This window comes from Mobula hypostoma, chromosome 11, assembly GCF_963921235.1.
Source record: "Mobula hypostoma chromosome 11, sMobHyp1.1, whole genome shotgun sequence".
Taxonomy (NCBI): Eukaryota; Metazoa; Chordata; class Chondrichthyes; order Myliobatiformes; family Myliobatidae; genus Mobula; species Mobula hypostoma.
The window spans coordinates 100,340,418-100,364,243 of NC_086107.1; the positions used below are offsets into that span (position 1 = coordinate 100,340,418).

Here is a 23,826-nt window from a genome sequence, read left to right on the forward strand (position 1 = left end):
GACCAGGGGAACCCTATTCCTAGTGGGGTGGTGGGAGGATGGAGTGAGAGCAGATGTACGTGAAATGGAGGAGATGCGTTTAAGAGCAGAGTTGATAGTGGAGGAAGGGAAGCCCCTTTCTTTAAAAAATGAAGACATCTCCCTCGTCCTAGAATGAAAAGCCTCATCCTGAGAGTAGATGCGGCGGAGACGGAGGAATTGCGAGAAGGGGATGGCGTTTTTGCAAGAGACAGGGTGAGAAGAGGAATAGTCCAGATAGCTGTGAGAGTCAGTAGGCTTATAGTAGATATCAGTGGATAAGCAGAGGATAAGAATGGATGGGTGTTTAATGGGCTTCAGAGATGGGGTGGGCCCGTATCTGTGCTGTACGACTGTGAGGAAACAAAACTATAGAGAAAGGAAATGTTCTTAGGTAGTATATTTTTAAAACAATGTCGATGAGGCCAACCTTAAAAGAATCATCTGACTAATATAATTTCAATACTGTTTTTTTGCTACTTCTGTTATCAGCTGTAAATCAGGACACGAAGTATTCTGCCATGTACTTGGCTTTGTGTCATTTCTGAGAATGCAGAAGGATAGATTTGAATCAAGTTATCTTCCAACACAGAGTGTAGACCATAGGATGAAATGTTTTATGTATATGTTTCAAATTTAGCATAGAAAAGTATATTTTATGGAGAAAATAACAGAACAACTTCATATCTTAAAAAAAAAACTGCAGTTTACTGAAGCACGTGTACTGACTGTTCAGTAACCTTGGTCATAGGAGGAACTGATACAAGCTATGAGTCGCATCACTAGTCTAGTTCAATCCTTTTCTTTTTATTTAACTACCTTTAAATCCACTTCTGGGGAAACGAGAAGTTAGTGCAGCAGTACAGCATCAAGGTCAAACTCTGGTCTGTCAGCCTCTCCAACAATTGAGAGTCAATAATAAAATTCATTCATCTGAAGGGCATCTCAAAAACAGAATTTGGTGCAGGTATTAAAAACTAACCAAGGAATAGAGATAAAATGAGAGAAAGCAGCTACAACAAAGGAGATACAATAGAACAGACAACACTTCAGATTCACCTCAGGACATAATAAAGTGTTTTTAAAAACACAAACATGAGGATGCTGGAAATTCAAGCAACACAGATCAAAGTTGCTGGTGAACGCAGCAGGCCAGGCAGCATTTCTAGGAAGAGGTACAGTCGACGTTTCGGGCCGAGACCCTTCGTCAGGACTAACTGAAAGAAGAGCTAGTAAGAGATTTGAAAGTGGGGGGGGGGGAGACCCAAAATGATAGGAGAAGACAGGAGGGGGAGGGATGGAGCCAAGAGCTGGACAGTTGATTGGCAAAAGGGATATGAGAGGATCATGGGATAGGAGGCCCAGGGAGAAAGAAAAGGGGGGGAACCCAGAGGATGGGCAAGGGGTATAGTGAGGGGGACAAAGGGAGAAAAAGGAGAGAGAGAAAAAAAATGTGTGTATATAAATAAATTAACAGATGGGGTACGAGGGGGAGGGGGGGGCATTAGCGGAAGTTAGAGAAGTCAACATTCATGCCATCAGGTTGGAGGCTACCCAGACGAAATATAAGATGTTGTTCCTCCAACCTGAGTGTGGCTTCATCTTTACAGCAGAAGAGGCCATGGATAGACATATCAGAATGGGAATGGGATGTGGAATTAAAATGTGTGGCCACTGGGAGATCCTGCTTTCTCTGGCGGACAGAGCGTAGATGTTCAGCAAAACGATCTCCCAGTCTGCATCGGGTCTCGCCAATATATAGAAGACCACATTGGGAGCACGGGACGCAGTATATCACCCCAGCCGACTCACAGGTGAAGTGTCGCCTCACCTGGAAGGACTGACTGGGGCTCTGAATGGTGGTAAGAGAGGAAGTGTAAGGGCATGTGTAGCACTTGTTCCACTTGCAAGGATAAGTGCCAGGAGGGAGATCGGTGGGGAGGGATGGGGGGGACGAATGGACAAGGGAGTCGCGCAGGGAGCAATCCCTGCTGAAAGCATGGGGGGGAGGGAAAGATGTGCTTGGTGGTGGGATCCCGTTGGAGGTGGCGGAAGTTACGGAGAATAGTAAGACCATAAGACAAAGGAGCAGAAGTAAGCCATTCGGCCCATCGAGTCTGCTCCGCCATTTTATCATGAGCTGATCCATTTTATCCTATTTAGTCCCACTGCCCCGCCTTCTTACCATAACCTTTGATGCCCTGGCTACTCAGATACCTATCAATCTCTGCCTTAAATACACCCAATGACTTGGCCTCCACTGCTGCCCGTGGCAACAAATTCCATAGATTCACCACCCTCTGACTAAAAAAATTTCTTCGCATTTCTGTTCTGAAAGGGCGCCCTTCAATCCTGAAGTCATGCCCTCTCGTACTAGACTCCCCCATCATGGGAAACAACTTTGCCACATCCACTCTGTCCATGCCTTTTAACATTCGAAATGTTTCTATGAGGTCTCCCCTCATTCTTTTAAACTCCAAGGAATACAGTCCAAAAGCGGACAAATGTTCCTCATATGTTAACCCTCTCATTCCCGGAATCATTCTAGTGAATCTTCTCTGTACCCTCTCCAACATCAGCACATCCTTTCTTAAATAAGGAGACCAAAACTGCCCACAGTACTCCAAGTGAGGCCTCACCAGCGCCTTATAGAGCCTCAACATCACATCCCTGCTCCTATACTCTATTCCTCTAGAAATGAATGCCAACATCGCATTCGCCTTCTTCACTACTGACTCAACCTGGAGGTTAACTTTAAGGGAATCCTGTACGAGGACTCCCAAGTCCCATTGCATCTCAGAACTTTGAATTCTTTCCCCATTTAAATAATCGTCTGCCCGTTTATTTTTTCTGCCAAAGTGCATAACCATACACTTTCCAACATTGTACTTCATTTGCCACTTCTCTGCCCATTCTTCCAATCTATCCAAGTCTCTCTGCAGACTCTCTGTTTCCTCAGCACTACCGGCCCCTCCACCTATCTTCGTATCATCAGCAAACTTAGCCACAAAGCCATCTATTCCATAATCCAAATCGTTGATGTACAATGTAAAAAGAAGCGGCCCCAACATTGTTCCCTGTGGAACACCACTGGTAACCGGCAACCAACCAGAATAGGATCCCTTTATTCCCACTCTCTGTTTCCTGCCAATCAGCCAACGCTCTAACTTTCCTGTAATTCCATGGGCTCTTATCTTGTTAAGTAGCCTCATGTGTGGCACCTTGTCAAAGTCCTTCTAAAAATCCAAATATACAACATCCACTGCATCTCCCTTGTCTAGCCTACTGGTAATTTCCTCAAAAAATTGTAATAGGTTTGTCAGGCAGGATTTTCCTTTAAGGAATCCATGCTGAGTTCTGCCTATCTTGTCATATGCCTCCAGGTACTCTGTAACCTCATCCTTGACAATCGACTCCAACAACTTCCCAACCACCGACGTCAAGCTAACAGGTCTATAATTTCCTTTTTGCTTCCTTGCCCCCTTCTTAAATAGCGGAGTGACATTTGCAATCTTCCAGTCTTCCGGAACCATGCCAGGATCTATCGACTTTTGAAAGATCATCGCTAATGCCTCCCCAATCTCCACAGCTACTTCCTTCAGAACACGAGGGTGCATTCCATCTGGTCCAGGAGATTTATCAACCTTTAGCCTATTCAGCTTCCTGAGTACTTTCTCTGTCGTAATTGTGACTGCACACACTTCTCTTCCCTGCCACCCTTCAGTGTCCGGTATCCTGCTGTCTTCCTCAGTGAAGACTGATGCAAAATACTTGTTCAGTTCCTCTGCCATCTCCTCATCTCCCATTACAATTTCTCCAGTATCATTTTCTATTGGTCCTATATCTACTCTCACCTGTCTTTTACTCTTTATATACTTGAAAAAGCTTTTAGTGACCTCTTTGATATTATTTGCTAGTTTCCTTTCATAGTTAATCTTTTCTCTCTTAATGACTTTCTTGGTTTCCTTTTGTAAGGTTTTAAAAACTTCCCAATCCTCTGTCTTCCCACTAATTTTTGCTTCCTTGTATGCCCTCTCCTTAGCTTTAACTTTGGCTTTGACTTCTCTTGTCAACCACGGTTGTATCCTTTTACCGCTCGAAAATTTCTTCTTTTTTGGAATATACCTGTCTTGCACATTCCTCATTTCTCGCATAAACTCCAGCCACTGCTGCTCTGCCGTCTTTCCCGCCAGTGTCTCTTTCCAGTCAACTTTGGCCAGTTCCTCTCTCATGCCACTGTAATTTCCTTTACTCCACTGAAACACCGACACATCAGATTTTGGCTTCTCTTTTTCTAATTTCACAGCGAACTCAATCATGTTATGATCACTGCCTCCTAAGGGTTCCTTCACCTCAATCTCTCCAGTCACCTCCGGTTCATTACACAATACCCAATCCAGTACAGCTGATCCCCTAGTGGGCTCAACAACAAGCTGTTCTAAAAAGCCATCTCGCAGACATTCTACAAATTCTCTCTCGAGATCCAGTGCCGACCTGATTTTTCCAATCTACTCGTATGTTAAAATCCCCCACAATTATCATAACACTGCCCTTCTGACAAGCCTTTTCTATTTCCAGTTGTAATTTGTAGTCCACATCCCTGCAGCTGTTTGGAGGCCTATAAATAACTGCCATCAGGGTCCTTTTACCACTGCTATTCCTTAGCTCAACCCATAAAGATTCTGCACCTTCCGATCCTATATCACCTCTTTCTAATGATTTAATATCATTTCCTACCAATAAAGCCACACCTCCCCCTCTGCCTACCTTCCTATCCTTCCAATACACCGTGTATCCTTGGACGTTCAGCTCCCAGAGACCTCCTCCTTTGTCCTATCTATGTCATTGGTACCAATATGTTGGACCCGGAGGCTGGTGGGGTGGTAGGTGAGGACAAGGGGAATCCTATTCCTAGTGGGGTGGTGGGAGGATGGAGTGAGAGCAGATGTGCGTGAAATGGGGGAGATGCGTATGAGAGCAGAGTTGATGGTGGAGGAAGGGAAGCCCCTTCCTTTAAAAAAGGAGGACATCTCCCTCGTCCTGGAATGAAAAGCCTCATCCTGAGAGCAGATGCGGTGGAGACGGAGGAATTGTGAGAAGGGGATGGCATTTTTGCAAGAAACAGGGTGAGAAGAGGAATAGTCCAGATAGCTGTGAGAGTCAGTAGGCTTATAGTAGACATCAGTAGATAAGCTGTCTCCAGAGATAGAGACAGAAAGATCTAGAAAGGGGAGGAAGGTGTCGGAAATGGACCAGGTAAACTTGAGGGCAGGATGAAAGTTGGAGGCAAAGTTAATGAAGTCAACGAGCTCAGCATGTGTGCAGGAAGCAGCACCAATGCAGTCAGTGTTTTGTTGAATTGGCAAAAATTGGAATAAGGAGACCAGGCTAGAAGAGGCAAAGGGACTGAGAGAATGGAATTTGAAAAAAATGGAAGCATCTAATCTCATGTATCTTGCATTCTCAAATATAGCCATTCCAGGAAGGACCGAATTATTGTTTATTTAAGGAAGATTAAGTAAATTATTTTGGAAATGATCTTTGAATTTAGATTAAGAAAAGCTAAATATTCTTTTATGGTGATGTAAGTTGATGGATAAATATTGGCCATGACTGCTTCCTCAAGATTAAAGTCTCACTTGAATGATGAAAGTGCTACCTGCATTTTTCGCCACTCAAAAGGGTGAAGGTACTGGGATTTGTTGAAGTTTAATTACTGAGACAGATATTTGATTGTTAGGTGGTTTATGGGACAATGATGGGCAAACAAAGTTGATACAAAATATCCAACTCTACTTTTATGCTCCCAGGTAAGATAAAGAGATCGGAAATAAAACAATAATTACATTGGAAATCAAAGTCCTCAGAGTAGTACCAAACCTTCTACACATAAATACAGCACTATTGGTTTTGAAAGGTATCACTGTTTGTTTAGACTGACTTTCAGTCTTTGAATAACTATACAATTATTAACATTGCTTTTGGTTCCTCAATGCACTGTGATAATCATAATTATCAACACCAAAAATGTAAAAGCACCCCTCAGCTCATAGAACTCTTACCTGACATAATCATTCCAAAGAAACTTTTTCCGTGGTCCTGATACCCTTCGGCCTGGCTTATCGTCATCCTCCTCTTCAGATCCATTTTTATCTCGATCCTCTTCAGATGCTATCCTGAGGAAAAAACCAAGTGTATCACAGAGAGCTGGGAACTATTCCCCACTGAACTTGCATTTACAGAGAGCTGTTCATCTGCAGTATTCACACAGGTATAGGCACCAACCCTAAGCAATAACAAAAGTCTAAGAGTGGGAAAGGATGAAACGTACAGTCAGTACATGAAAGACAAAAAACCTACAGAAGCTGGAAATGAGAAATACAGTGCTGTACAAAATTCTTAGGCATATATGTATAGCTAGGGAGCCTAAGATTTTTGCACAGAACTGTAGTAATTTTAAGTATTGCACTGTACATCTGCCACAAAAAAAACATATTTCATAACACGTGAGTGATGACCATCGTGATTCTGATACGGGTCTCTATTGTGGACTGAGAGTGGGAAGGAGGCAGGGAGAGGGGACCCATGGTTGGAAAAAGGGCAAAGGAAAGGGGAGGGAGCGACAAGAGAGACATTCCGTAATGATCAATAAACCAACTGTTTGGAATCAAATGACCTTGCCTGGTGTCTCAGGGCTGGGTATGTCTGCACCCGTGCCAACCCCCTGACCCTGGCACTCCTCCTCTACCATCTGTCCCACACCCCTCCCGCGGTGCTCCGCCACCATCACCATTCCCAACAGTCCTTTCTCCTGCCAGATTTGCAAACTCACTCTCTGCTCCATGTTGACAAATGAAGTACGTTGCAAAAGCCTTAGGCACGTTAGCTATATATGTGTCTAAGACTTTTGCATAGCACTGTAAAAAACAGAAAAATGTTGTAAGCATTCATACGTCAGTCAGCGTATGTGTAAAGAAAATCAGTTATTGTTTTAGGTCATTGCTATTTTCCTTTCCACAGGTGCTGCCTGACCTGCTGAGTCTTTCCAACACTTACTCTTTTCAGAGGGCATGATGCAACCTGACCAAAAAAAAAGTTGCCAAATGAGAAACAAATGCATATTGCCTCCACGTACTTCAGCTCAACACTACATTCAAACAATTTGCAATAAATTAGAAGCAAAGGGATTTAGGGCTGTAGAAACACGAATTGCTAAAAGCTACTGCTTCTATATCAATGGGCCTAAGGAACAATGACTTGCTGCTTCATTTTGACGCAACCTTGTTTAGACCTCGCTGAGAAGCACTTAACCAGGACAGAAAATGCAGAAGCAGTTAATGTTTCAGGGCTGAGAGAAGTAAAGACAAAGACAAAAAAACTTTCTCTTTTGTTCTTGCCTACATTTCTTCCTTTCTCTGCATCTGAAAGTCAATTTCATCTCCTTAATTCCTTCAGTGACAAGTTTCTGCAGATTTGGCAGGCAATCTAAAATTTCGACAGACTTCTACAGATGCACAGTGAAGAGTATCCCGACAGATTGCATTATGGTATGGAAGCACTAACGTCCAAGAGTGGAAAAAACTATAAAAAGTGGTGGATATAGCCCAGTCCACTACAGGAAAAGCCCTTCACACCATTGAGTATATCTATAAGGACTCATCTCATGTTCTCTATATTTATTGCTTATTTATTTAAATTATTGTTTCTTCTTTTTTTGCATTTGCAGTTTGTTGTCTCCTGCACTCCGGTTGAACAGCCTAGTTGGGCGGTTGTTCAATGATTCTGTTATAGTTACTATTCTATAGATTTGTTGAGTTTGCACGCAAGAAAATGAATTTCAGGGTTGTCTATGGTGACATATATGTACTTTGAACTTTAAGGAGCAGTGCCGCAGGAAAGCAGCATCCATCATTAAGTACCCGCACCACCCAGGCTATGCTCGCTTCTCACTGCTACCATCGGGAAGGAGGTACAGGAGCCTTAGTTCCCACACCACCAGATTCAGGGAGTTATTACCATTCAACCATCAGGCTCCTGAACCAGCATGGTTAACTTCACTCACCTCATCACTGAACTCACGTCCTTGGTGTTATTTATTTATGAATTGTATTTGCCTGATTTGTCTTCTTTTGCGCACTGGTTGTTTCTCAGTCTTTGTGTGTAGTTTTTCATTAATTCTATTGTATTTCTTTGTTCAACTGTGAATGCCTCCAAGAAAATGAATCTCAGTGTAGTACATGGTGACAATAAAGTTACTTTGAACTTTGAAGTGGTCGCACATAATGCATTCCTCACCTATGAAGTCTCTCCAACATTAGGGGTGCAAACGCTAAGTGATTTCCTCAGTCCAGAAATCAGAATTAATGGTGATGACCTGTTGCATTGGCAGTCAAGGTCAGCTAATCTTTCATGGTTCTTCAAATTCCACAATGTTACCTGACTCCATCCCTGCCTCAACCCATGTGCTGCTGAAACTACTGCCTACCCTGTGTTCTCCTGCTTGATTGCCCATCCTTCATAAACCTAGAATCATGTTCCATCATCATCATCATCTTCTTTTTCTTAAGACAATCGCTGAGGACTGAGGATGAACTGCTTCCAATTCAGTTCTGTTGTGGCTGAGGAGATCTACGTGAGATTTATAGCCTGTCATCAGTGCCTGACACAGGCAGATGGGCTCCTTTCCACATTATTACTGGGTTTCTACATGCTCCTAATGGAGAGACCTGAGACTCTTAGTGCCACCTGGGACACTCCATTCTGAGCAGGCATGGGTCAGTTGGAGGGGATGTTTCCTTCCCTCCAAACCCCCAAGAAGATCCTCAGCATTTTTCTTTCAATCTCCCAATAATCATTTGAATGGAAACTCAGTGTCAATTGCTTGCTTCAGGGACCTAAGTGCTGGAAATATAAATTCTATGGTTTGCCCACCAGAGACAACTGGGTGCAATTAGAGCCTCACTGGAAAAGGACACTGATGTTGATTCATTTTTCCTGTAAGTTGTCTTAGTCACTGAAGAACAGAGGGTGGTGGGGATTACTGCTGACTGAGTAACCATTGCTTTCTGAGTGGTTTGATATTTTGAACATCTCAAGCTAACACACGAGAGGGTGGTGATCATCATCACTCTATGTTGTAAGAGTCCTGTTCACATTTCACCCCATTAACTTACCTAGCTCCCTGCCCAGCAACAATTTCACGCACATAACTTCCTCCAGTTCCACAAAACCCTCAAAATGTTACAGTCCAGTACTTGAAGTTTTGTGCAGCACTTGGGAGAAAACACTTGGAGAAAGGTGTAAGGATACACATACTTGGCAGACCGGGCCTTTGTGTGTGCTTGCAGTTCTTCCTGGTATTTTATCAACTGTGCCGGCATTGCATTTGCCACTGCTTCCTTCAGTTTCTGTGTAGGATCACGTAACCGCTCATCCTGCAAAGGCAACAGAGATGTTGATAAAGGAATACAATTCGCACTTCTGTCGTGCATTTACAACTCGGCACACCCCACAGCACAGTCAATGAAGTTGTTTTGAAGTACAGTCTTTGTCATATTATAAGAAACATTGCTGCCAATATGCATGCAGCAAACATACACAAACAGCACGCCGATCACATTCTACTTTAGAATATTCGTTGGAGTTAATTATTATCTAGACAGTAAGGGAAATCCTGCTTTTCAAACAGCGGCACCAGATCCCAGGAAGCAGAAAGGATCTCGTTTTCTTGTTTGAAAGTTAACTTCCATGACAATACCACAAGTACTTGGCCTGTCCCCTAAAACCCTCACTTAATTTTTATAGATGCACCGTAGAAAGCATTCTTCCAGGGTGCATCACAACCTGGTATGGAAGTTGTCCTGTCCAAGACTGGAAGAAGCTGTAGAAGATCATGAACACAGCCCAGCACATCACACAAACCAATCTTCCGTCCTTGGAATCACTTTACACCGCATGCTGTCGGAGCAGTGCTGCCAGGATAATCAAGGACACGACCCACCCAGCCAACACACCTTTCGCCCCTCTTCCCTCTGGGAGAAGGCTCAGGAGCTTGAAGACTCATACGGCCAGATTTAGGAACAGCTTCTTTCCAACTGTGATAAAGACTGCTGAATGGATCCTGACCCGGATCTGGGCTGTACCCTCCAAATATCCGGACCTGCCTCTCGGTTTTTTTGCACTGCCTTACTTTCCCTTTTCTATTTTCTATTTATGATTTATAATTTAAATTTTTACTACTTACTATTGATTTGTACTCCAGGGAGCACAAAGCACAGAATCAAATATCGCTGTGACGATTGTACGCTCTAGTATCAATTGTTTGGCAACAATAAAGTATAAAGTACTTCACTGGACTGTCAGCCTCAAACCACTGGAGTCAGGATTAAATCCCTAATCTCCACAGACTGGGAAGGAAGCAAATTTACTCAGCATAGTTTAACCTCCGTTGGCAGTGCACATAACGGAGAAGAAATCATGTAAGATTCGAAGGAGGTCATCACCATTTTAAAATGACACATTCTTCACGAATATAAATGTTGATTTTATTTACAATTAAAGAACAAAAATTATGGAGTTAACTACTGTAAACAACTTGAATCATTTAGAGCAACACACATCAAAGTTGCTGGTGAACGCAGCAGGCCAGGCAGCATCTCTAGGAAGAGGTACAGTCGACGTTTCAGGCCGAGACCCTTCGTCAGGACTACTAGCTCTTTCTTCAGTTAGTCCTGACGAAGGGTCTCGGCCCGAAACGTCGACTGTACCACTTCCTAGAGATGCTGCCTGGCCTGCTGCGTTCACCAGCAACTTTGATGTGTGTTGCTTGAATTTCCAGCATCTGCAGAATTCGTGTTTATGAATCATTTAGAGGTTCTCTCCAACACAATTAAAGCAGTTGGGAGGGGCAGACCTGGGAGTATATCATGAGCATAGTGACAAGTTTACACAGGCAATTTCTACTATAAGCATTAACACAGGAATTTTTAATGGAAAAGTTTGCAACTGCAACATTGACCGAAAATAAGGCAACGTCTATAAGAGCGCACATTTATTATTTTAGGTAATCTATTACTACTGAAAGAACAATAGAGATGGTTCCAGATGATGAAACCTTGAACAAAAAAAAACCTCCTGGAGGAACTCAGCAGGTCAAGCTGACGCCGATGCAGGAATTTGTCTCAAAATGTTGACAATTCCTTTCCCCCTCCACAGTATGCTGTGTTCCTCTAGCAGATTGCTTGCTGCCCAAAGCACCTTCACAATAGGAACTAGAACGGTATGGTTTGTTCAGCCCTGAGTAAAACAAACAATCTAGAATCTAGACTCTAGATCCTCTGTTTGGGAATTTCACGAGCTCTGATTGCTGCTTCCAGTCTGATCCACAGCCTAGGAATTGGGCAGGATGCTTAAAGTTTGTGCTAATGAACTTCAGGGAAACACTTCTGTTCAAGATTTATGATTGTTCAATGTCAGTGTAAAGGAGAACAAAATAATTGTTATTCTAGCTCCAAAGCAGCACAATAAGATAAAGAACACAATAATAAAAAAACACAATAAACATAAACACATAAGATAGCTTATGTAAACCAATTTCCCCCGGGATCAATAAAGGATGACTATGACTATGTACATAGATCGATTGCATGTCCATAAAGCGGTGCCATGCACAGGAGTGTCTGTACATAAGGTGGCTGACAGGAAATGATGAAGGAGTGGTGGTGGGGTGTGTGAAGGGGAGGCTTGCTGCTTGAGGTAACTATTTCTGAGTCTGGTGGTCCTGGTGTGGATGCGGTGCAGCCTCCTCCCTGAAGGGAGTGGGGCAAACAGCCCGTGAGCAGGGTGGGTGGGATCCTTCATGATGTTACTGGCTCTCTTCCAGCACCTTTCTGATGGTGGGTAAGCTGGTGCCAGTGATGCACTGGGCAGGTTTGAACATCTGTTTAGAGCCTTCCTGTCCACCACAGCGCAGCTTCCATACCAGGCAGTGATGCCGCTTGTTAGGATGCTCTCTACTGGGCATCTGTAGAACGAAATGAGTGTGGGTATGCACAATCCTGCTCTCTTCCAGCCTTCTCAGAAAGTAGAGGTGTCAGTGAGCTTTTCTGACTGTGCAGAATGTGTTCCGATGTCATAAGAGGTTGTGCAAGGTGTGAGTTCTTTTGAAGTTGATACCCATCTCCTTTGTCTTGTTGACATTGAAGGAGAGTTACTTGCCAGGCCTCAAGCTCTTCCACTTTCTCTCTATACACCATCTCATCGGTGCTGGTGACAAGCCCCACCAATGTCATGTTATCGGCGAACTTGACAATGTGATTATCCGGGTGCTTAGTTGTGAGGTCATGTGTGACCAGAATGTACAACAATAGGCCCAGCACACAGCTCTGGGGGGGGGGAGGGGGCACCCGTGTTGAGGATGACGGGGAGCGAGGGGTCATTGCGCATCCTGACTATCTGGGTTTCTGGTTGGCATTCGTACTTTTTGATTTTGCAATGGGTAATATATAGTGATGTTGTTGGAATTCTCATGTGACCTGCAGGGCTTCAGAGTCAGCTACTAATTGATAGATAAAGACAGATAATTGATTAACCTTTTCAGGAAAGACCATCCAATATAGGCCAAAAGCTGCGATGCACAACTAGTGATCCATGAAGATCATTCTGCCCCCAAACCACATTTTATCGACTTTCACACAAGCCAAGAGGTGGCTTCAGAAATCAGTCAGTTAACACACACAGGTTAAGCTTTCTCACTTCCATGGTATCTGAAGTTCTTCAAACAAAAATGGATAAGGAACAATCAAACCTGTTTGTATTTGAATCTAGGTTTCCGCCTGTAAACTCCCTTTCCTCAAGCAGATCTGTCATTATTGGTTATGGAAGCAGCAGTTTAGTGTTTGCTTAATGTTCTTGAAAGCTCTCTAAGCTCATGCTTAATGTTCTTGAAAATTAATAGACTGATTTTGAAAGAAAATGAGAAATAAAGTTCCCTTTTAATTATATATATTTCGCTTCCTTTCCCTCTCCAGCAGCAACCTAATCCATGAATTCAGCTCCCAAAATCAAGACCTCGTGCTCCTCTGATAGCCAAAAGAGCCGCACCCATAGGCTTTCTGTGAAAAAAACTTAACTTTGTGAATGCCGCCGACAATCAGTAACAATCAACAATTACAACAAATCAGGGGATTAATAATTAAATTTTAAAATTAAAGCCTTAGAAAGATCAGACACTTAAAATACTGCAAAATACAAAAAAAATTTAAATACATTTAAATTAAACAGTTTTAACTCAGAGTTCAAATATGTAAATTACAAATATGTAAATAGAACCTTTCTCTCCTCATTGAAATTAATAATTACTTAATGCGCACCCAAGCCAATCACTGTGCTCCTATATCCAACATTATTGCAGCCAAGACCCATGCAAAACAGGAGAGGCAAGGCAAGAGTGACTTCAATACAGCACTTGAAAGAAGGAGCCCTGTTAAAACAGGTCAATGGGAATGGAAACTGGTCAAGAGGTCTCCACTCACATAAAGGAAAATGGTTATGTGGTTTACAGAGAGACATTTACCTAAGCCCCAAGACAGCAGCAGGAGTTCCTCAGGGCACGGCCCAAGACTCAACCACCTTAACTGTTTTATCAACGACCTTCTCTTCTTAAAAGTTGAGTGGTGTCGTAGCAACAACCTTGCACTCAGTGTCAGTAAAACCAAACAGCTGATTGTGGACTTCAGAAAGGGTAAGACGAGGGAACAAACACCAGTCCTCATAGAGGGATCAGAAGTGGGGAGAGTGAGCAATTTCAAGTTCCTGGGTGTCAAGGTCTCTGAGGATCTAACCTGGTTGCAACATATTGATGCAGCTATAAAGAAGGCAAGACAGCGGCTATATTTCATTAGGAGTTTGAGGAGATTTGGTTTGTCATCTAAAACACTTGAAAGCTTATTCAAATGTACCATGGAGAGTATTCTGACTGGCTGCATCACTGTCTGCTATGGGCAGGGGGGAACTACTGCACAAGATCGAAGTAAACTGCAGAGAGTTGTAAAATTAGTCAGCTCCCTCATGGGCACTGGCCTCTGTAGTTTCTAAGACATCTTCAAGGAGCGATGCCTCAGGAATGTGGTGTCCATCATTAAGGAGCCCCACCATCCAGGACATGCCCTCTTCTCATCGTTACCATCAGGAAGGAGTGACAGAAGTCTGAAGGCACACACTCAGTGATTCAGGAATATCTTCTTCCCCTTTGCCATCCAATTTCTGAATGGACATTGAACCCATGAACTCTACCTCACTACTTTTATTTTCTATTTTTGCACTAATTATTTTAACTATATATGCGCAACATTCAGGCATGGAATGGTATGGCAAGTATCATAAGCCCTGCAGGCTTGCCCCAAGAAATTCCCATTACGAACAAGCGAGCACTTAACAAACCACCTTCACCATTCAACAATAGTACCATTGCCGTCTTCCACCGTCAATGTACTGGACTAGAAACAAGCCACTTAAACCAGGTCAGACACTGTACCCTCCAGAGAGTGACTCAAGGCTAGACTCAACAAAGGCTTACCAGCATCTACTTGCAGAGTGAGTGTTCCATCACACCACAAGTGGGATGGAATACTTCATACTTTCCTGTTTAGTGCAATTCCAAGAATACACCAGAACAATTCAGGACGATACAGCCCACTTTGACTGGCAAGCCGTCCATTACCCTGAACATTCAGTCCTGAACAAACAGCAGTGTGGTTGGTGCTGGGATCAGTTACAAAATGCATTACAGGTTCTTGCCAACATCTCCCCTGACAACGTCAATCACTTTAAAGTGTGAAAATGTCAAGACTTGCAACATAAACATTATTCCAACTTGGAAATATCTTGCCATTCCTTCAGGGTGGCAGAAACAATTAGGACGGGCAACTAATTCACTCTGGAATGACTCCATTATCTCAGAAATTAAAACAAGAAACAAAACCTTCAACCTTTCACTCACTTTCTAAGTACACAAAGAGTATTTAGGATGGTATAGCAGCACTGCGATTGGTGATGTGCTACGTGGTCACAGAGCAGCTCAGTATCGAAGATCAATCTGTTAAGCTTGGAATCCTTTACTATCTCCCGCTCATCATACTGAATTATCCTGATCAGTCTGGGAGTTATCAGGATTAAATTATCTGATAAAATATAAAGAAACAATTCAATCTGCTGTGTTTGTTCTGCCTCTTTGATGAAAAATTTTCTATAATCTTTTCCTCATAACTGGGCCCTTTCAAGTAGGAGGCAGGCAAACCGCAGAGAACCTCATGCCAAAAATCATTTCACCATGTTGGAAAATGGAAAATGCATCTCTACTTATGGCAATATGGTGGCTCAACTGCACAAGAGCAAAGGAGGTGACCAAAGATGATACGGTAGAGATGCAAGTCAAATGGACAGGCACTGTTGATATGAATCCAACGGCGCTTCCCCTCCCTGAGATCAGAATGAAGAACGTCATAAAATGGTGCTAGGCCTTCTTAAAGGGTAGGGTAATATGTCAGGCATTAAGCTCACATTAGTAGTGACACAGGTAAAAGGAGATATAAAGTCTTGCAACATGAATTCAAAGAGCTAAGTAGCAGATTTAAAGAGCAGGAGTTGAAGGCTGCAACTTCTGGATTATTTCCAACACCATGCACTAGGAATTGGAGGTCAGGTTTGATGAAAGAAATGGTGCAAAGGGAGGGCTTTTGGATTACTGGGATCTTTCCTGGGAAGGCAAGGCCTGGAAATGAACCAGAACAGGTCAACCCTCTTGTGGAGATCTTTGCTCATGTTATTGGGATGGCTTATAGGAACACAAGCTAAATTCCATCTTTTTTAATGAAAGGAGTCTGATGAGTACAGATAAACTGAAGGAATGGATTAGCAAATGGAAATATAATATTGTTGCTATCGCAGAGATATGGTTGAAAGAAGAGCCAGCAACTCAACTTTCCACAGTATAGTACCTTCAGGCATAATGGAAAGGGTTGTAACGGAGATGGGGGCATTGCAGTATTAATTCGGGAGTCAGGAAGGATAGTCTACAAATCTCTTTAAATATAGTTATATGGGTACAACAGGCATTTAAACAGTGAGAGACAAAGAAGCAGATTATGTGACAAATGACAGAGCAATGCAAGAATAATTACATTAATAAGGAATTTCACCTTCCCTGATTTTAAATGGAATTTTTAAAGGGTCCAGGAGAGCTTTTAAAACCAGTTTCTTAGGATAGTTGTTGGAAACAAAGGGTGGTACTGGATCCAATCTTGAGAGATGAAGCCAGAGAAATGATTGGAGCGTCAATGGGAAAATATTTTGGAGTTCGTCATAACTTTTAAATTTCAAAATAGTAATGGAAAAGGATAAGGGTGGTCCCAGAAATGAAAATGCTGAATTGCAGGAAGGTCAATTTCAATATCATAATGCACAGCTGGAAAAATTAGACTGTGGGATGCTGCCTGGTTGAGAGGACATGTGCTGTCACGAGAGGCTGGAAAAACTTGAGCTGTTTTCTCTAGAGCACCGGAGGCTGAGGGGAGATCTGATAGAATTTATAAAATTATGAGAGGTATAGACAGAGTGGACAGAGAGTGTCTGTTTCCCAGGGCTGAAATGTCTAATATCAGATGGCATGCGTTGATGGTGAGAGGGTGTAGGTTCAAACGGAATGTGAGAGGCAAATACATTATAGGCTTTTAAGAGACGTTTGGATGTGCACATAGGTGTAAGGAAGGTGGAAGGATATGGACATGGTGTAGGTAGGAGGGATTAGTGTTTGGGTGGTTTTGATTTGCTTTTTAGCTGGTTCAGTACAACTTTGTGGGCCGAATGGCCTGTTCCTGTGCTTACTGTTCTACATTCTATGTAAAAAGGAGTATTGGATATCATTAGGAGTTTAAAGATGGATGAGTCCCAGGACTTGATGAGATGTATCCCAGGATTCTTCGGAAGGTAGATTGCCAGGTCTCTCACTGACGCTTTTTAATCTTTGCTGACCATGGAAGTCAGGCATCTGGAAGCCAGCCAACAAAAAGAAACATAGAAACATAGAAAATAGGTGCAGGAGTAGGCCATTCGGCCCTTCGAGCCTGCACCGCCATTTATTATGATCATGGCTGATCATCCAACTCAGAACCCTGCCTCAGCCTTCCCTCCATACCCCCTGATCCCCGTAGCCACAAGGGCCATATCTAACTCCCTCTTAAATATAGCCAATGAACTGGCCTCAACTGTTTCCTGTGGCAGAGAATTCCACAGATTCACCACTCTCTGTGTGAAGAAGTTTTTCCTAATCTTGGTCCTAAAAGGCTTCCCCTTTATCCTCAAACTGTGACCCCTCGTTCTGGACTTCCCCAACATCGGAAACAATCTTCCTGCATCTAGCCTGTCCAATCCCTTTAGGATTTTATACATTTCAATCAGATCCCCCCTCAATCTTCTAAATTCCAATGAGTACAAGCCCAGTTCATCCAGTCTTTCTTCATATGAAAGTCCTGCCATCCCAGGAATCAATCTGGTGAACCTTCTTTGTACTCCCTCTATGGCAAGGATGTCTTTCCTCAGATTAGGGGACCAAAACTGCACACAATACTCCAGCTGTGGTCTCACCAAGGCCTTGTACAACTGCAGTAGTACCTCCCTGCTCCTGTACTCGAATCCTCTCGCTATAAATGCCAGCATACCATTCGTCTTTTTCACCTCCTGCTGTACCTGCATGCCCACTTTCAATGACTGGTGTATAATGACACCCAGGTCTCGTTGCACCTCCCCTTTTCCTAATCAGCCACCATTCAGATAATAATCTGTTTTCCTATTTTTGCCACCAAAGTAGATAACTTCACATTTATCCACATTAAATTGCATCTGTCATGAATTTGCCCACTCACCCAACCTATCCAAGTCACTCTGCATCCTCCTCACAGCTAACACCGCCACCCAGCTTCGTGTCATCCGCAAACTTGGAGATGCTGCATTTAATTCCCTCATCCAAGTCATTAATATATATTGTAAACAACTGGGGTCCCAGCACTGAGCCTTGCGGTACCCCACTAGTCACCGCCTGCCATTCTGAAAAGGTCCCGTTTATTCCCACTCTTTGCTTCCTGTCTGCTCACCAATTCTCCACCCACACCAATACCTTACCCCCAATACCGTGTGCTTTAAGTTTGCACACTAATCTCCTGTGTGGTACCTTGTCAAAAGCCTTTTGAAAATCCAAATATACCACACCCACTGGTTCTCCCCTATCCACTCTACTAGTTACATCCTCAAAAAATTCTATGAGATTCGTCAGACATGATTTTCCTTTCACAAATCCATGCTGACTTTGTCCGATGATTTCACCGCTTTCCAAATGTGCTGTTATCACATCTTTGATAACTGACTCCAGCAGTTTCCCCACCACCGACGTTAGGCTAACCGGTCTATAATTCCCCGGTTTCTCTCTCCCTCCTTTTTTAAAAAGTGGGGTTACATTAGCCACCCTCCAATCCTCAGGAACTAGACCAGAATCTAACGAGTTTTGAAAAATTATCACTAATGCATCCACTATTTCTTAGGCTACTTCCTTAAGCACTCTGAGATGCAGACCATCTGGCCCTGGGGATTTATCTGCCTTCAATCCCTTCAATTTACCTAACACCACTTCCCTACTAACATGTATTTCGCTCAGTTCCTCCATCTCACTGGACCCTCTGTCCCCTACTATTTCTGGAAGATTATTTATGTCCTCCTTAGTGTAGACAGAACCAAAGTAATTATTCAATTGGTCTGCCATGTCCTTGCTCCCCATAATCAATTCACCTGTTTCTGTCTGTAGGGGACCTACATTTGTCTTTACCAGTCTTTTCTTTTTTACATATCTATAAAAGCTTTTACAGTCAGTTTTTATGTTCCCTGCCAGTTTTCTCTCATAATCTTTTTTCCCCTTCCTAATTAAGCCCTTTGTCCTCCTCTGCTGAACTCTGAATTTCTCCCAGTCCTCAGGTGAGCCACTTTTTCTGGCTAATTTGTATGCTTCTTCTTTGGAATTGATACTATCCCTAATTTCTCTTGTCAGCCACGGGTGCACTATCTTCCTTGATTTATTCTTTTGCCAAACTGGGATGAACAATTGTTGTAGTTCATCCATGCAACCTTTAAATGCTTGCCATTGTATATCCACCGTCAATCCTTTAAGTGTCATTTGCCAGTCTATCTTAGCTAATTCACGTCTCAAACCTTCAAAGTTACCCCTCTTTAAGTTCAGAACCTTTGTTTCTGAATTAACTATGTCACTCTCCATCTTAATGAAGACTTCCACCATATTATGGTCACTCTTACCCAAGGGGCCTCTCACGACAAGATTGCTAATTAACCCTTCCTCATTACTCAAAACCCAGTCCAGAATAGCCTGCTCTCTAGTTGGTTCCCCGACGTTGGTTCAAAAAACCATCCCGCATACATTCCAAGAAATCCTCTTCCTCAGCACCTTTACCAATTTGGTTCACCCAATCTACATGTAGATTGAAGTCACCCATTTAACTGCTGTTCCTTTATTGCACACATTTCTAATTTCCTGTTTAATACCATCTCCGACCTCACTACTACTGTTAGGTGGCCTGTACACAACTCCCACCAGCATTTTCTGCCCCTTAGTGTTACGCAGCCCTACCCATATCGATTCCACATCTTCCCGGCTTATGTCCTTCCTTTCTATTGTGTTAATCTCCTCTTTAACCAGCAACGCCACCCCACCTCCTTTTCTTTCATGTCTATCCCTCCTGAATATTGAATATCCCTGAACGTTGAGCTCCCATCCTTGGTCACCCTGGAGCCATGTCTCTGTGATCCCAACTATATCATAATCATTAATAACAACCTGCACTTTCAATTCATCCACCTTATTACGAATGCTCCTTGCATTGACACACAAAGCCTTCAGGCGCTCTTTTACAACTCTCTCAGCCCTTATACAATTATGTTGAAAAGTGGCCCTTTTTAATGTGGCACCTTCATAAAAAAGGGTAACAAAGATAACCCAGGTAGTTATCAACCACTGAGTCCAACATGAGTGGTAAGAAAGTTACTGGGAACAAAAAAAATCTAAGAGACAGATTTAATTCTGATTTAGAAAAGCAGGGATTAACTATTTACATCTATATTAGCGCGCAGATTGGAAAAGCTTTTACCTGGCCTAATCCATTTAGACCAGACTGGATTTATTCAACAAAGACAAACACAGGACAACATAAGGAGAACTCTGCACATATTAGAACAGGTTAATAAGAACGAGACAGAGACAATGGTAGTAGGATTGGACGCTGAGAAAGCTTTTGATTCGGTTAGTTGGGCATTCCTATACAGAGTGTTAGGAAGATTCGGCTTTCAAGAAAGGTTTATTAAAGTAATTCAGACTCTGTATGACAGCCCAACAGCCCGAATTAAGATAAATGGGGACCTCTCTGACTCCTTCATTTTAGAGAGAGGCACTAGACAGGGATGCCCAATTTCTCCTCTCCTTTTTGCGCTATATATTGAACCACTTGCCCAACTAATAAGACAGAGCGAAATCGTAAAAGGTATCAAGGTGGCAGGGATTGAACAGAAAGTGGCGTTATTCGCAGATGATGTTTTGGTCTATCTGAGTGTACCAGAAAAATCATTTATAGGATTGTTTACACTGTTGGATGACTTTGGGAAAATATCAGGTTATAAAATAAATGTAAAGAAAACGCAGGTTATGTCCCTAAATTATACACCATCCAAAAAATTGCAGGATACATACCATCTTAAGTGGGAAGCTAAATCATTAAAATATTTAGGAATAACCCTGCCGAAGGATCTTTCAACACTGTCACAGGTAAATTATGGGCCATTAATCTCAGAGATAAAAGCAGATATGCATAGATGGAATCTTATCCCCTTTTTAAGTTTAAATTCAAGGATAAATACTATAAAAATGAATATTCTTCCTCGGTTATTATATCTTTTCCGTACTTTACCAGTGGAGGTGGATGATAATCAATTCAGGGAATGGGACAATTGGATTTCCCGCTTCATTTGGCAAGGAAGGAAACCTAGAATTCGATATAACACCTTACAGTTAGGGAAGGAAAGAGGAGGTATGGTTCTTCCTTGCCTGAGAAATTATTTTTATGCCTCACAGATAACCCCTCTGTTATATTGGTGTAATAGGGAATATAAGGCTAGATGGAAGGAAATAGAATTTGGATTAGTTGACAGTTTTCCTCTTCAGGCCTCAATAGCTGACAAAGGATTGATGGCCCAGTTGGAAAAATTTAATAATGCTTGGATAAATCTTACATTAAAAGTATGGCAGAAGGTGGTTAATTCATGTGGAATTAATAACATGCTAAAACTCTTTAGATGGTGTGCATATGATACCGAATTCCTTCCCAACAGAGGAGATAAAAGATTTGAGCTATGGATAAAGAAAGGTCTTACAACCTACCTCTCATTTATAGATAAAAGAGTATTACAAAGTTTCCAAATCCTGCAGGACAAACATGGCCGAGAACATAATGACTTTTTTAGGTACCTTCAAATACGAAACTATGTTAACCAGAGTTGTAGATATACAGACCTATCAACAGTAGAATTAGAATTTTTCAAGATTCTGAATTCGGCTTGCAGTTCAATACCTAGTAAATCAGTTTCTCGCCTATATAATGCACTCTCCCATGCTAAAAATGTAAATACACTGTATATTAAAGAGAAGTGGGAGAACGAAGCGGGGTTGGTACTTTCAGAGGAGGCTTGGGGGAAAATCTGCAGCTTTCAATGGTCCTCGACTAATTCTTTGACTTGGAGAGAACATTGTTGGAAAAACATTATAAGATACTTCAAGACCCCATATCAGGAAAAATATAAAGATACAAATGTGATGTGTTGGAGAAGGTGCGGCTCTAAGGAGGCAAATCATTTTCATATTTTCTGGGATTGCCCTAAATTAAGTCTATTTTGGGAAGGTATTCATAGAACATTAGTTAAGGTACTTAGGTCCCAGATACCTCTGAACTTTGAGACGCTCTATTTGGGGCATATATTGTTCCTTGAACAGAAGGAAGATATAAAGTTGCTGCAGGCCCTCTTAGCGGCAAGTAAGAAATCAATCACTAGAAAATGGCTAAATCCAATACCACCTACATTAGAAGATTGGTACGAAATTATCTTGGAAATATTTAAAATGGAAAAGTTGACCTACTCCCTGAGAACTCAAAAAGAAACATTTTATCAAATCTGGAATAAATGGATTGAATATATAACCCCAATGCGAGCAGACTTTAGATGACTCTCCTAATGATTTATATTGCTCTTCTCATCAACACAGTAATATTGCTAACGTAAGCACCCCTAGTCTAAATGTTTGTTGTGTTTTTTTTTTGGAAAATAGAGAATTAACACAAGTAAAGGGAAAGATTTGGGAAAGGGATAAAAAAAAAATGAAAAAATTAAGTAAATAAGTACACAGGGATTGAATAATTATGTCTGCGGGCAGGAACAAGCACGAACAAATTGGGATATAAACACCTACAATGGTTGGTATATAGGCTTGTATGCAACATTTTGGACCAGTGGAAATGGTCCAGCAGGGTTGTATGGAAACTATTATTACCATTTTTCTTAACAACTAATTTCATTACTTAGCCTAATAGGTTAGATTTACCACAGTACATAATTATCTATTTAAATGTTTATTTTGCTTTTATATCATCTCAATGTGTACTTAAGAATGTATAAATAATTGTAGTTTTATACATATAAAAAAATGGAAAAGGTTATATGTGTGAAAAAAGTACATGATAAGTGTGAACTCCTTATCCAAATAAAAATAAAATTTAAAAAAAAAGAAAAGCAGGGATTATACAAAGATAATCAGTATGGTTTTGTTGTAGAGAACATTTTGACTCAGTAATTTGACTGTGTTCTTTAAAGAGATAACAAAGTATATTGATTAAAGGTCTTAGTAAATCCTTTGACAAGCTCACGTGTAGGAGATTAGTCTAAAGCAGGGGATCCCAACCTTTTTTATGCCATGGACCAATACCATTGAGCAAGGGGTCCGTGGATCCCAGGATGGGAACCCTTGGTCTAAAGCGTTAGAGCCCATGGCATCCAAGGCAAGTCAGCAAACTGGACACAAAATTGGCTTGGTACAGGAGGCACAGGGAGGTAATAAAAGGTCATTCTTGTGACGATGCCTGTGACCACAGGGGTTGATGCTGGGGCCCTTACTATTTGATATATATGTTAAACAATTTTAAAGTTGATGTAAAAGTAAACATGGGATGGCAGGTCTTTCATATGAAGAAAGACTGGATGAACTGGGCTTGTACTCGTTGGAATTTAGAAGATTGAGGGGGGATCTGATTGAAACGTATAAGATCCTAAAGGGATTGGACAGGCTAGATGCGGGAAGATTGTTCCCGATGTTGGGGAGGTCCAGAACAAGGGGTCACAGTTTGAGGATAGAGGGGAAGCCTTTTAGGACCGAGATTAGGAAAAACTTCTTCACACAGAGAGTGGTGAATCTGTGGAATTCTCTGCCACAGCAAACTATTGAGGCCAGTTCATTGGCTATGTTTAAGAGGGAGTTAGATATGGCCCTTGTGGCTACAGGGGTCAGGGGGTATGGAGGGGAGGCTGGGTTCTGAGTTGGATGATCAGCCATGATCATAATAAATGGCGGTGCAGGCTCGAAGGGCCAAATGGCCTACTCCTGCACCTATTTTCTATGTTTCTATGTTTCTATGTAAACCCACATATAACACAAAA

General features: G+C 42.1%; 1 protein-coding gene across 1 annotated transcript in view; it reads right to left on the reverse strand.

Annotated features, from left to right (window-relative positions):
• The window catches only part of LOC134354009 (ubinuclein-2-like), an 80,688-nt gene that overhangs the window by 38,346 nt on the left and 18,516 nt on the right, over nucleotides 1–23,826 (reverse strand). Inside the window, exons 9-10 of the mRNA XM_063062658.1 lie at nucleotides 9,334–9,452; nucleotides 6,081–6,194 (exon numbers count right to left, since the gene is read on the reverse strand). Coding sequence (XP_062918728.1) covers nucleotides 6,081–6,194; nucleotides 9,334–9,452 — 233 coding nt within the window. The remainder of the gene's footprint in view (nucleotides 1–6,080; nucleotides 6,195–9,333; nucleotides 9,453–23,826) is intronic.